The 14,092-nt window shown below is 48.1% G+C and overlaps 1 protein-coding gene across 6 annotated transcripts in view; it reads left to right on the forward strand.

The window, feature by feature from the left end:
* The window catches only part of ADAMTS9 (ADAM metallopeptidase with thrombospondin type 1 motif 9), an 86,644-nt gene that overhangs the window by 33,379 nt on the left and 39,173 nt on the right, over positions 1-14,092 (forward strand). For all 6 annotated transcript variants that reach the window (XR_008747236.1, XM_055804283.1, XM_055804285.1 and 3 more), the window contains 13 exons: positions 794-911; positions 1,176-1,271; positions 4,074-4,240; positions 4,349-4,478; positions 5,062-5,188; positions 6,811-7,021; positions 7,779-7,943; positions 9,064-9,228; positions 10,103-10,222; positions 12,015-12,119; positions 12,262-12,429; positions 12,625-12,909; positions 13,561-13,722. Coding sequence is in view for 5 of the 6 variants with exons in the window: in XM_055804283.1 (XP_055660258.1) it covers positions 794-911; positions 1,176-1,271; positions 4,074-4,240; positions 4,349-4,478; positions 5,062-5,188; positions 6,811-7,021; positions 7,779-7,943; positions 9,064-9,228; positions 10,103-10,222; positions 12,015-12,119; positions 12,262-12,429; positions 12,625-12,909; positions 13,561-13,722 (2,019 nt within the window). In the remaining variant the exon portion in view is untranslated. The remainder of the gene's footprint in view (positions 1-793; positions 912-1,175; positions 1,272-4,073; positions 4,241-4,348; positions 4,479-5,061; positions 5,189-6,810; positions 7,022-7,778; positions 7,944-9,063; positions 9,229-10,102; positions 10,223-12,014; positions 12,120-12,261; positions 12,430-12,624; positions 12,910-13,560; positions 13,723-14,092) is intronic.

Consider the following 14,092-nt stretch of genomic DNA (forward strand, 5'->3'; position numbering starts at 1 on the left):
GCACCACATCTGCACATTTTTTTAAACACCCCCAGGGATGGTGACTCCACCACCTCCCTGGGCAGCCTGTGCCAGTGCTTGACCACCTTTTCAGTGAAGACATTTTTCCCAATATCCAATCTAAACCTCTCTTGGTGAAACTTGAGGCTGTTCCCTTTTGTCCTATCACTTGTTACTTGGGAGAAGAGACCAACACCCACCTCACTACACCCCCGTTTCAGGTAGTTGTGGAGAGTGATCAGGTCCCCCCTGAGCCTCCTTTTCTCTAGGCTGAACCACCCCTGTTCGCTTGGCTGGTTCTTATAAGACTTGTGCTCCAGACCCTTCACCAGCTCCGTTGCTCTTCTTTGGACACACTCAAGTGTAGGGTGTGTGTACGTCTGCCCTACGTTACCGAGGGCTGTGGGGCGCTGAGCCGGAATCCAAGTGATCCTTCCTTCTGTGGTCTGCCCTGGTTCTTCTCGGTCAGACCCCGGAGCACTTGACATTTCCATTCACAATTATTTTTCACACGTTTCTCTATGGGAACAATTGATGCAAAAAATTTTCTCTAGCGAAAGCATGGCTTGGTGCAAATGGCAGTTGTGATTCTTGCTTTGTAAAAAAGATTTTTGTTTGAAAATGGTATGGGATGGCCACACTGTAAATGAGTGGGAAAATGTGGGGAGGCAAAACAATTTGTCTCATGGCAGCCTTTTGCATACACAGCTTTTGTGTGTCTTAATTGGGAGGTTTGTAAATGCTGTTCTGGTCTGTATTTGCTCAATCTAGTTTTTCAATTTTTCTCTCAAAGCAAGCTGGATGCGATCATGTGCTGAATTCAAAAGCAAGAAGAGATAAATGTGGTGTTTGTGGTGGGGATAATTCTTCATGCAAAACTGTTGCAGGCACATTTAACACGGTGCATTATGGTAAGAATCTGTTGCTAAAAACTTTATAGTAAAAAATGTGGGTCTATAAAAGCCATTACCACACTTAATCTACAAAAACACTGATAAAAAATGCAAAATCCTTCTAGCTATAGCATATTCCATTTTATAACTATTTATGCTATCCCTAAATGAAAAGTATCAGCTTGTGTAATGTGAGGTAATTTTGCTGATTTCCCTTCCCCCCATAAAAAGCAAATGAAATGCCTGTATAATAGCCTTGACTTTCTGTTAAATCTTTTCTAGGCTATAATGTTGTGGTCCGCATCCCAGCTGGTGCAACCAATATTGATGTGCGTCAGCACAGTTACTCAGGGAAACCAGAGGATGACAACTACCTGGGTGAGTTGCAGTCCTTCTTTCAGTCCAGAAATCTGCTTTATTGTGGTGATACATCTACTGGCTGCTCTCTGCTAGGGAGAATGAAGAATTCATTTAAGGGAGACGTTTTCTTATCAGGAATTTATCTCTGATGTCTACCAAACATTCAGCCTTATCTTGTTCCTGCTTTATGTTCACGCCATCCTTAATGCAAAGTTTGGGAGGTTCACAGGTTGTAAGAAATATCTCCTTAGAGAGTGTCTCCGGGGCTGAGAGGGTCTGTCGAGCCTGGGCTGTGGGTGTTTGCTGAGGCACAAAGCTGGGAACTGAACAGTCTTCTGAGTTCTGCTGGAGTCTCCTCCTCGCAACTTAACACATCTCTGCTGTCACCGTGACTTGGCTAGGGCGTAAATATGCCATACTCTGAAAGTTGTGTGCGCGAATAAATCCAAAGAGAAATTATTTTCTAGTCCTCTGAGAATAATAATTCTGATTTCACTTAGACTGAGCCCTTCTTGTACCCGCCCGACAACGATAAGTAACTGAAAAGAAATACCTTGCACCAAAGATATTGGTTTGATTTAAACCTAACAATAGCTTGACCTTTGGCTGTTACACGTTCATAGCCAGTTTTCTCTAATCTGTGAGTATGCCGCTAGCAGCAGATGAAAATGCTCGTGGTGCTGCATTAGCCCAGGCTGCTGCATGCACATACAACGTTTAGCATGGCCACGTGTCTCTTTTCCACCATGCTGATCAGTGATTCACCCCATCAAGAGCTCTCTTTGGGCTCAGTAGCAGAGATAACATAAATGCACGTTACAACTGATGTTACAGCTGCCAGTGGAAAGCTGGTTTTGCTGTTAAGCCCTGTTTGGGTCCCTCGGAGTCTGTTCAGGTGGCTGATGGAGCAGGGACTCGGGCTGCAGACCCCTGCGGTCCCAGGGAGGCAGCCGCTCTCCCAGCTCTGTTCCTCCTCTTTTGCACACCCCGCGCTTGGCACTGCCAGCTGCGCTCCGGCAGTGCGGGGCCCCGTATTTACACCTCGGAGCAGGGCGCTTCATCTCATGTCGTCTGACAAAATCCCTGCGTTGCTGAGCATTTTTGCAAAACATGGGGCTTAGCCCAAGTGCTCGCTGTGGCTGGGTACGTTAAAAATAGGGCTAGGCTGGTGGCTGCTAGCTCATCGAAGGTAAAGGAGCTCACTTGAGAAATGAGTAGAGCAGGCTATCATGCACCAAAGGGAAACGGTGCCGATGGCTTTGCTGTCGCCCTGAAATGCCATCCACGTGGCTAGGCCCTTTCTTCATGCAAAAAGCTGAGCAGGTCCTCCCCATCCTCACTCCCAGCCTGGGATGATGCGAGGCTGGCTGTCACTGTGGCCATACTGCCATTCGCCTACAGCCGCCTTGCAACGTTTCCGCGTCTTCACATCAATGACATGAAATGGTGCAGCATGAATGCATATCGCTGCCAAGAAAACCTTACCAAGGTGTGATAGTTTTCCATCCTGGGAGAGGGAGGTACAGTTTGTTATTTATCTTTTCTAGAAAAAATAATCCTCCCCATGTTGTACCTATTCAAACTGGTTCACCCCAGAAGGAGCCCCAAAGAACCTCTCAGTTCTTCTTGGAGGGCCTTTAATCTTCTTCGGAAGCAACGAAGTCAAATCTTCTTTAATGTTGCTTTAATATTGCTGGGAAAGCATCTCTTCACATTAGGCCTGACTAGAAGCAAATGAGAAGTGTGCATGTGTCCACTTATTTTGCAGCTCACTGAGTGTGAAATCTTGGGCCCTCAGTACTGTGAACATTGTAGTTGCTTAACAATTTAGGAGGAATTTGATGTTGTCATCAAGTCCAAGACGTGTACCTACTGTTGTAGGAGATACAGTAAACGGGAAGGAATCTTTTAATGACTTTTACTACTGCCTAATGACATTAAAGCCTCCAAAGTGTGGAACTTGGTTGAGTATAGCGTCTGCTTTGTGAGTTTTTCTCTATGTCTGTTTCCTACCGAGCAGTGTTTTGCTTCATTATCTCTCCTCATTCAGTGTAAAAACCTTCCCTTTGGTGTTTTGGTGTTAAGTCTAGATTTTTCAGTACAGAGGCTTTGTAGTAATGTAGCTGTGATGGGTGAAATGGTGGGGAAACTAACTTAGGAAATTAGCTACATAATCGCATTAGTGTGAAGTTGTGCAGCAGACTGCTGTTTTCAGGAAACCGTTCCTTTTATAAAGCATTTAGGCTCTAAGCCTTCAGTGCTTTCCACATACCTAAAGATTCGGAATAATAAAAAGTACAGGAGGAGGAGGAGGGAGAGGGAGAGAGAGGGGGAGATACTGACCAAACTCCCTGTAATTCTTTACTAGAAAATGACGCTTGGGCAATTAGGGTACATACATTTACCCTAAGAACACACCTGGAAGCCACAGGGAAGCCACCCTATCTGCACGGCTAATAGAAAGGTTTGGCCAGTATTAGTTCTGTGGTACACAAGGGGCTACAGACTGTGTGCGCCGTGTACAGCAGCCGGCTCGGCGTGCCTTTTGGGTATCTGTCTGCCTTGGGTTATGGGTGAAGTATTTAGCAACAACTTCAGGCACTCAGCCTTTATTTTAATGAGGCTCTCCAGGGGAAAAAGGAGAAGGCACAACGTCTGTAAGAGCTCTGCTGCTCTCTTTACATCCTTTCTGCTTGAGAGTTCCAGTGGGCTTTTCCTCCCACCCCAGTGAAAAGGAGCACTGAGAGCGCATGACCCACGTTGTTATGTACGTATGAGTTAATTCTGCCTCTTTAGTTCTTGTTTTTTGCACTTATGCAGCCTTATCTAACAGTCAAGGAGACTTTATATTAAATGGAGACTTTGTCGTCAGTATGTTTAAAAGGGAAATCAAAGTTGGGAATGCTGTGATCGAATACAGTGGATCGGATAATACTATTGAAAGGATTAATTCTACAGATCGGATTGAGCAAGAAATAACACTTCAGGTGAAGTATATGTTGTGCGTGTGGAAATGTCTGCCCAGCATTATTGGTCTGATAAGAGTGGGCAGCAAAGTGTGTTGGTTTACTCTGCTTCATCTTTTTTCCTGCCAGGTTTTATCAGTCGGCAATTTGTACAATCCTGACGTTCGTTACACGTTTAATATCCCCATTGAGGACAAACCTCAGCAGTTTTACTGGAATCCATATGGCCCGTGGCAGCCCTGTAGTAAGCTCTGCCAAGGTGGGTGCTTGGGAAGGCTTAGTTTTGGGTTCACCTGGGATCTGGGCACTGCTGTCAAATCCCTCTGTGTCTGATTTCTGTGAGATTCTCACGTTGTGGGTGTGATTGTTTCCCTGGGCTATAGTAGTAGATAGCATCACACAAGCAGGTAACCTAGCACTGCTCTGCTGCTTCTCGGTGCCAGAGCAGGCAGCCCCTCTGAGCCAGGTAAGCCTTGCAACTGGGTTTGCAGGTGAAGGGAGCCCAAGTGCAGGAAAGGTTACGTGGCATTTCGTAAGGCCCCAAAAGGCATCACTGTCTGGTCTGGGGTCTGGCACCCAGTCGTTGCCACCTGCCAGTGCTGGCCGTGCCAGACACACAGAGCCCATCCTTGCAGGTACACTGCAGCTCTGCCTGCATCCATCGCCTCTGCATTAAACCCCTTCTGCTCCTCTTAGTCTTAACCTCCTCCCTGTTTCTGAAAGAGATTTAAAAGCTTAATTAAATGCCTCTTAAATGCTACTATGAAAGGAGTAAGAAAAATATCTGACTTGATGGCTTTCCTGTGTGACTCGAACAATGTGCTGGTTTTTTTTCTGTGTAGGAGAACGAAAAAGAAAACCCGTGTGTACGAGAGAGTCGGATCAGCTCATGGTGTCGGACCAGCGATGTGATCGAATTCCCCAGCCTGACCCTGTCACTGAGCTTTGTAACACAGAATGTGAATTAAGGTGCACTCTACTCAGCCATGTGTATACGTTACATCCTATCTTACTCCTCTTTCCTTTCACCTCTCACCATAATTCCTTTTCTCATCAGCCTGTATTAGATTTTAAAAAAAGAAAAGGATTAGCCGTTGCTTCTTTGTCAACCAAGAAGGATTGACATCCACCAGCTGTGTTTTCACAGGCACTTTCCTACATTTTCACATTTCTCTTCTTGAAATAAATTAGCATTAACTATAAAAACCAAATTCACCTAATGTTGAAAAATCTCCCTGTGCAATACAGCACTGAAATTCGCATCTGCCTGGATCGCTCAGCACCATCCTACAAACAGACTGCAAAGGGAAAAAAAAACATGCCTAAAGCAAAAGACTAACTAAGACTTGGATTTATCATCATTTGCTTAAAGCAAAGAATAGGCTTAAAGTGCGGAGCAGGTTTGGGGCTGTCCCCAGACAACTCTGGCGAGCTGGAGTTGATGGAGCATGGCCTGAATCACCACAACCCATTTTGCTTTAAAAAACAAGCTGTTTTCCTTTCTGGAGCTTAAATATGGTGGCATTAAACGGCTGCTGCTGAAACAATTCAGATGCCGCCTTTCCCGAGGGGCTTCTCTGGCTGTGTTAAACCCGGGGCGGTACAGGGGCTGTACAGGGGCTGTATAGGGGCTGTAGATCGGGTTGTCGCGGTAACAGCTGTTGCCATTGCAACAGGTTGGAAACCTGAGAAGGGTAAATGCAGGAGTTTGAAAAGCAGGCAGGGATGTGAGGGCTCCCTCCATTCAGGAGCTATTAACTCCAAATCCCATTGATCTTATCCTTCTCCTAGCTGCTCTGTTTCCCTCTGCCCAGGCTCTGTGCTCCCTGCACAGGCGCTTGCAGCCGCCCGGGGGTCTCCAGGACCCGCAGGGGATGTCATTGCCTCCTTTCCATGGAGCCACCCCCGTGGGATGAGAGGGCAATCAGCTCCTGTTGACTCCAGCATCTCTTTCCAGAGTTGGGGTCGGGGCTGATGTGCAGCAGGGGCGCATCCCCAGGTGGATGCTTGAGAGCCACCAGTCCCAGCTGCTCATCCCGGGAAGAAGGCAGCAGGATGGGAATCTGTCTGTTGAGAGGGAACACCTCTAACCCCTGCTGACACCTCTGGGGCTCCTGTGTCTTGGAGTGAGTCATTCACTTCGGGGAGCTGAAACTGTTTTGCAGGTGTCCTGCCATGTGGAGAGCCTGTCAAGCCTGGGCAGATCATTTTCCGATGCTGTAATTTTCAGCTGTTAGTTTTTAGAGGCTGAGGTGACACCCCTGCAGGGGAACGTGGGGTACAAAACCTTCAAAGCACTGCTCCCTTGCTTGGCCACGGACTCCCCGTGCCGCCCTGCGTGGTGCCACAGGGTCGCAGTGTGGCTTTGCTGCCTGTAAGAGGGACCTGGTTGACAGTTCCTTCCCTGCAAGGAGCCATGCCAACATGAGTCGCCTCAGATTTTTGGAAGCCACAAAACATTGGGAAGTATTACAAAGAGCCAAAACTTCCAGTTCAAGACTGTATATTCCTCATTTATGTCAAACACCCTCGAGCACGTTACTGGCAGAGTCCCAGTGCCCCGCAGCTCATGTTTGCTCTCCCCGGCTCAGGTGGCACGTCGCGAGGAAGAGCGAGTGCACGGCCCAGTGCGGGCTGGGGTACCGCACCCTGGAGATCTTCTGCTCCAAGTACAGCAGGCTGGAGGGGAAGATGGAAAAGGTCGACGACCGCTTCTGCAGCAGCCAGCCCAAGCCAAGCACGAGGGAGAAGTGCACTGGGGACTGTAACATGGGAGGGTGGCGGTACTCAGCCTGGACCGAGGTAGGGGATGCTCGGTGGTACAGCAAACACTGTCTCCTTCTTGCACAGGGGTATGTCGGGCTGTTCAGTTTGCAAACATTGTGTCTCTAAAAGCTGGCTGCAGTGATTCTGCTTCCATTGCTTTTTCTGGGGGACACTAGTCCAAATCAGCCGGGTACTCCTTATTTTCCACTGCAATTAATTTATGCTTTTAAGCATCCCAAGGTCTATCTTGATTATGTTAAGCCCTGCTGGCTGTCTTCTCCCATCAAAGCTGGCACCACTGCCCAGGAGTTGGGGAGAACATGTTACCATCAGCAGAGGACTCTAAATTTGTTTCGTTTACATTTTTTAGTTTTTCCATGAACGAGAAAATCTCTGAATGCAGGCTTGGCACCAAGAGAACGATAAACCTCGGGCTATCTAGGGAGGGCACAGTGAAGAGGGGCTGGTGAGAGGGAATTAATCTCTCCTAAAAAGAGTGAGCAACAGCCTTTTGGAGAACTGAAAGGCAACGCTTGTAAAAGTAATAGTGAGGTTATAACCCGAAATGAATTTGTGAAACTCATTGCCATGAGATTTTATTAAGCTTAGCAAGATTGGCTTTTTAAAGGAATATATAAAGTAACAGCCTGTTACTTAAAGTACAAATTGTTCTTCTGGAGGTTTTCTGCAGTCTCTTCACAGTCCGGACTGCAAAGAGGGAGAAGGCAATAAATGGGCTCTTGGATCATAATAGGGTGGCAGCAAACTATTTACTCGGTGTCTCTCCATCCAGTGCTCCAAGAGCTGCGGCGGGGGCACGCGGCGGCGGCGAGCTATGTGTGTGAACACCTACAACGATGTCCTGGACGACAGCAAGTGCAGTCAGCAGGAGAAGCTGACAGTGCAGCGATGCAGCGACTTCTTGTGCCCCCAGTGGAAAACTGGTGACTGGTCCGAGGTAGGTGCTGGTCACCAGGGTGGGCTCACCCTGCTGCTTGACCACCCTGAGGGGCTGGTACCTGCAAAGATATATCTCTGTCTCTGCTCATCCATTGTGTTCTCTCTGGTGGCACCGTGCCTCCTGCAGAACATCTCCCTGAGCCTGTGCAGAGGGAGGCTTGGGACAGCCAGAAAGTCACTGGTCTTGTCCCTGCTGGTGAGGTGGCTGTTTCCCTCCCTGCAAAGCCACAGGGGGTTAAGTCCTGTCCAATCCTGGAGTAATTTGTCCCCAATTTTTCCAGGGTTCATCTGCTCCTTTGGGAAGAAAAATATCTTCTGCCCTCATTTTCCCTTGAGATTGTCCTCATGAGCCCTGGCAGCTCTGGCTGTCGCTGGAGGGCAGGATTTCACCCTACTGTCTTGCTCAGCTGTCTCCCTGCTGCTTATTACTGATACCTCTCCCACAGCTGCTGGTGTCCTTTGCAACGCGACAAAACCATATCTTGATCGGCTTTTCCCTGCAGCAGGACCAGGGATGCTGGAGAACAGCCTTCAAAGGCTGCGTGTCACCTTTGTGACCAAATATCTCTCATTTCTGTGAATCACATTCTTTTAGGAAATAGTGAAAGCAATTAAGCAAGTGGGAACAGTGATTGTTCTCTGCAAAATATCTGTCTTTTGGGTCTAGCTGCTGCCAGCCCAAGCCACGCTGGGGCGGTGGAAGAGGCACTGGCAGCTCATGGGAGCTGAGGCCCTTAACATGCACACTCGGGGCTGAGCAGGCTTTTTGCAAGCCTTTGGCACCCCGTTGTGCACAGCTAAAGCCCTGTAGGGCAGTGCTGTGACTTCGCCCTATGTCTCACAGCTGCTGGAAGTCAAGAGCCTTCGTGGTCTTGCTTTGCCTGTGCTGAAGGGTCCCAGCCTGCCTGTGCTGTGGACCAGGTCCTGAGAGCAACCCTGCCTTGTTGCAAGACGCTCACATGTGTTACAGCACATGTGGTCATTAGCTAAAGAGCTGCCTCTCGGCACCAGTTTTTAAGTTGCAACAGGTCTCCAGGTTTATTTTTCAGTGCTGGGGCAGATGCTGAGCCAGCAGCGCATCCTCGGCACCTCCTGAGCTTGTGCTTTACTCCTCCCAGTGCTTGGTCACCTGTGGCAAAGGGCACAAACACCGCCAGACCTGGTGCCAGTTTGGAGAAGATCGCTTAAACGACAGGTTTTGTGATCCCGAGACGAAGCCGGAGTCAGTGCAGACGTGCCAGCAGCAGGAGTGCGCTTCGTGGCAAGTGGGGCCGTGGGGGCAGGTACTGCAGAGCCGCTGCGGGGCTCCTGGTCCGTGACACCTGGGTGCTGCTGGCCGAGGCTGGGTGCCACCCTTTCATCCATGTTCAGCAGCGTAACTGTGTTAATTGATTTGCACACCAAAGCAGCCCTCTGTTCGCTCGGGTTCAGCGGACGGGCCAGCAATAACAGTACCTGCCCTTTGTGCTAAATTTAATCTCTGTCATACTAAATCGGCTGTGATTTTTCAAAAAAGGGTTTCCAAGGTTACGCTCCTAAATCCATATTTAGGCACGTAAATACGTGGCCTGATTTTCACAGAAAAGCTGCTCCCATTGAATAGCTTTTGTTGCTTTTAATATTTTCCAGTTTCTGGGTTGATGAGGTTTTTTCCTGTTAAAATGCAAGTTGCTCATTTCTCCCAGAGTGTTCTGGCATCTCCTTTTCCACAAAGCTGTTAGCTCTTGACTTAAAAAAAACAACAACAAACCCAGACCAGTTGTCCCAGTCAGACTTAATTTCCCATCAGCAAAATTATTCATTAGTCACTTGTGCTACTTACTGTGGGGCTGAGCAACCAGTTTTAAAGAAGGATATGATGCAGGTTATACCAGACTATGATTTATTGTGTGCAGCGAAGTAAGTCATTTAAATGCTCGCACCTTCATTCCTGAGGAAGCAAGTGAAGCGTGCGAGGCTCTGGTGGGCACAGTGAGTTAAAACTTTGACCTAATTTAAAGCTGAAATGCATGAAGTGGAGAGAAACCAGAAGGGAAACTGTGTTTTATTTTGGCTGCTCATGCTACGTGCCTAAATGCAGGCTGGGCTGATTAATACTTTCTAACCAAAGCAGCTACTCGGACCCAGCAGTTCTTTCTCCCATCTGTCCTCTCCCAGTGCACCATGACTTGTGGCCAAGGGTACCAGATGAGAGCGGTGAAGTGTGTCGTGGGCACCTACGTGTCAGTGGTGGATGATAACGAGTGCAATGCGGCAACGAGGCCAACAGATACCCAGGTAAATCCTGCTGCCCTGTCTCCATTTTTTCTGCCAGCATGTGTACAGAGGCATCCAGGCTGCAGCTTCAGGGGATGTCTTGTCACAGCAAAGGCTTGCCCCGAACACCAGCCCATGCAGAGCAGTATCTGCTGTGTGGCCCTTGGGAAGGTGCAGCACAGCACCCCACTGTTTTGGTAGAAGTGGGAAAGAAGAAAATTCAGAGAGTTCCCATCCAGACCCTCTCCATGTGGTTAACCTGACACTCTGAAGCACCAGATTGCTAAAAAGGCAATGGACAACTTGTTGTGAGAGCATCCAGACTACTTCACAGGTTACAAATTACCTTTGCTTATGGCTTGTATGCATGGAGCTCTGGTCATAGTATGGGATGTGCAAGGGGCTGGCCAGATTCAGAGCTAAAGCTGGTCCCTAATTGCTCGTGAGCTAAAGAAGCAGCAGTAGATGAATATTGGAAGACAACCAGCCACCAGAAGGATGAGACAGTATTTACTAACCTCAGAGGCTGGGGTCTCAACACAGCAGACCCCTCCTTTGGCTTGTGTGGGGTCTGGGATGCCTGGCTGCATCTGGGCTCACTTGGCTGCAGGACTGTTGCCGTCTGGTACCAATGAGGGCTAGGGGCTGTCATGTCTTGTCTGCTGCACGGGATACTGCAGGACACATGCCAGCTACAATTCCAGGCACATCCCCTTGGCTGGATAAATTAAGAAATGCTGCACACCCTCTGCAAATTTTCTGAATAGGATTTCCATGCTGTGTTGGCTGGTACTTAGAAGCAAATGTGTAAATTCCCATTTCAGGCAGAGGATGTGTCCAGGGTGTCTGAAGGAGTTGAATAAAACAGAACATTACCACCTATCTGTCATCCAGGAGAGTCATAGTGCTGGTGCCCTGCCCAGCTTCTGTCCTGCATGACTTCACAGAGTTTAACTAAGGCCACAACAGTTAGGAAAGGGCTGTTTTTCCCATGTATGGAGACCAACTGCACTATAGTCAAGGGGTAACAAACCCGCTTATCATCAGCCATCGTTTGGCATGCACATTTCCAGCGTAAGTAAAATCATCGCAATGCAGAAATCATTCATGCCATTTGTCAAGAGCCGCTCTCTCCCTTGCAGTGACGATCGGTATTAATTTCCTTTTTGGCAATGACTACTTGTAGGTTCATGAACCAAAGTCATGGCTATTCATCATTTCTGTTGCCAGACCTCCCAGGAAGTCCAGACAGGACCAGAACCCCCCTGTTAGGCACCATACCAAGGCTGAGCGGAATGACATGCCTGTCACCAAAACCTTGCATGCTTGTTATGTGGTGAAGATCAGGACGCGAATATAGGTGGTCTGGTGGGCTGAGGGAATCAAAGAGCTGCAATCAGCTCAGCAGCGTAACCTTTAAGTGGGCTGCAGGTCTCACGCTGAAGGAAGGGAGCTTTGAAGAGAGATAAAGTTGCTGCCTTGCAGATGTGTGTTCGTACCAGAACTCTCTTAATGAACTTTCATCTTTTGTCTCAAAAACATCTGGTTTTAATGCATGAAGGTGGCACATGGTTATGGGGGTCCCTATTGTAGAGTCTCCTGAGGGTTCTGCATAGGAAGCCCTCAGGGTACTGATACCGAGTTTTGCTGATTCACCAAGAGGATGCAAGGAGAAAGCCTGCCAGCACACAAGCATGCAGGTTATAGACTTTCAAGACGTGTGCTGCTCATCATTACATCGAAGAGAAGGTGGTTTAACTGACACATCTGCAAACTCCTGATTTCCCTCTTTTCCCTCCTATTTCATGTATAGGACTGTGAAGTAGCAGCATGTCCTCCCCATCCAAATAGTCCTGAAGCCAAGAGATCCATACCGGGCATTCACAGGACGCAGTGGAGATTTGGATCCTGGACACCGGTAAGCATGTGTCATACTTTCAGGATTACTTTACAATAAATAATGTGATGTTTTTAAGTGCATTTGTTCAACTTTTTGTTCCAAAGCCCTTGTAATATATATCAGGAAACTTTCTAGTGGAGTGCTTGTTGTTCTTCCCTAGTGCTCTGCAACCTGTGGGAAGGGTACCCGGATGAGATACGTCAGCTGTCGGGATGACCAGGGCTCAGTGGCTGAGGAGTCAGCTTGTTTCCACCTCCCGAAGCCATCAGCCACCGAAATGTGCACCGTGACACCGTGCGGGCAGTGGAAAGCCTTGGAGTGGAGCTCTGTAAGCATCACGTTGTCTCTTGCAGGAGAGCCTTGTAGACCTCATTACTGGAAACATGTTTCGGAAATCTGTCACGCTTGCCCTTTTATAAGTGGGGAAGATTCAGATTTTCTGCTGTTCGTTATTAGCAATAGCTGTGTGTCCGGTTCTCAAAGCAGACATGTGACTGTGTCTCCTTTTCCCACTGTAACGCAGTGCTCGGTGACTTGTGGTCAAGGTAAGGCAACGCGACAAGTGATCTGCATCAATTACAGTGACCAGCTGGTGGATAGGAGTGAGTGTGACCCAGATGACCTCCCTGCCACCGAGCAAGACTGCTCCATGTCTCCTTGTCATTCAAACAGCCATGACTACGGCAGGGCCATCCACCCTTTCCTCTATCCGGATCATCGCCTGAAACTGCACCCCGGAGGCAGCCCGAACCGAAACCGCGCACACGTACCAGGAGGCAATCAGTGGAGGATTGGTCCCTGGGGTGCTGTAAGTGCCCTGATTTTCTTATTGATGGGGTTTGTTTGGTTGGGTTTGGTTGGTTTTTTTTCCAGGCTAATCCAGCCTTTTATTAAAGTATAAAAAATACAAGGAAAAGAGGGACCCTTCTCCCTGCTGCCTGCTCTCTGCTCACACTTGCAGCAGGATGCAGGCATCGCTGCTTAGCCTCTCGCACCTCGTATCTCCAAGGTTCTCCAGGCAGAACACTGATGTTTTCCATGAGGCAGACGCCAGCCTTTGCTTCTTGGCCATCTCCCGGGATATTTACAGCTGCAAAGAGCTGTTGCCAAAGCACAGCAGAGCCTTAATGCCAGCTCCTCCCACCCCAACCAGTTTGCAGCTCTCTATCAGGGAAGTCCCTAAAGGGAATTAAGCACAAATAGGATGTCAAGCACTGCATTAAAGCCAGTGGGGATTACTCACCTGCATAAATCTAGTCTCGTGTTTATTTTCTTTGCTTAGTCAGCACCTAAATCATTGCACTGCTATTCGTAATAGCTGGGTTTTGAAGTTAATAATACCTGTTAGCTGTATTAAATTTCTAGCAGTGCATTCCCACGGTGCAAAGCACTGGGAAGAAGCTGGGAATGCAAAATTATTCCCGGACTCAACGAAGCCATGGGCAATTGTGTCTTTCAGTGCTCTAGCACATGTGCAGGGGGGTTCCAGCGGCGAGTTGTGGTGTGCCAGGATGAAAACGGATACACCGCAAATAACTGCGATGAGAAAAGCAAACCCATGGAGCAGAGATCGTGTGAATCTGGCCCCTGTCCTCAGTGGGCTTACGGCAACTGGGGAGAGGTGAGTGCACCATTCATCCCGGGCTCCCTGAGCAGGGCCAGGCTTTTGTTAGCGGGTGGCTGAAAAATGATGGAGAAGAGGGAGAGATCTTGGTGACATTTATTAGAAAGATTGGAGCATGAAAGGCAGCCTCTGATAAATGAATGAACCCTAGTACCTGCTTGGTGGTGTTTTCCTTTCTATTTGTCACGGGGAATTTTTCTTCCCAGGCAAAAGCAAATTCTACAAAAATGGAGATTTATTTTTTTTCTTTTTAAGAGAAGTCTAGTTTGACTGAAGGCCTTTTTATTTTAGTACAAACACTGCTCCTTTCTGAAAATTCATCTGAGATGAGCAATTAGAGACATTAACCTCCAGTGTCATGTTGGGT

The sequence above is a fragment of the Falco peregrinus genome, chromosome 5 (assembly GCF_023634155.1).
Source record: "Falco peregrinus isolate bFalPer1 chromosome 5, bFalPer1.pri, whole genome shotgun sequence".
In the NCBI taxonomy this organism is placed as follows: Eukaryota; Metazoa; Chordata; class Aves; order Falconiformes; family Falconidae; genus Falco; species Falco peregrinus.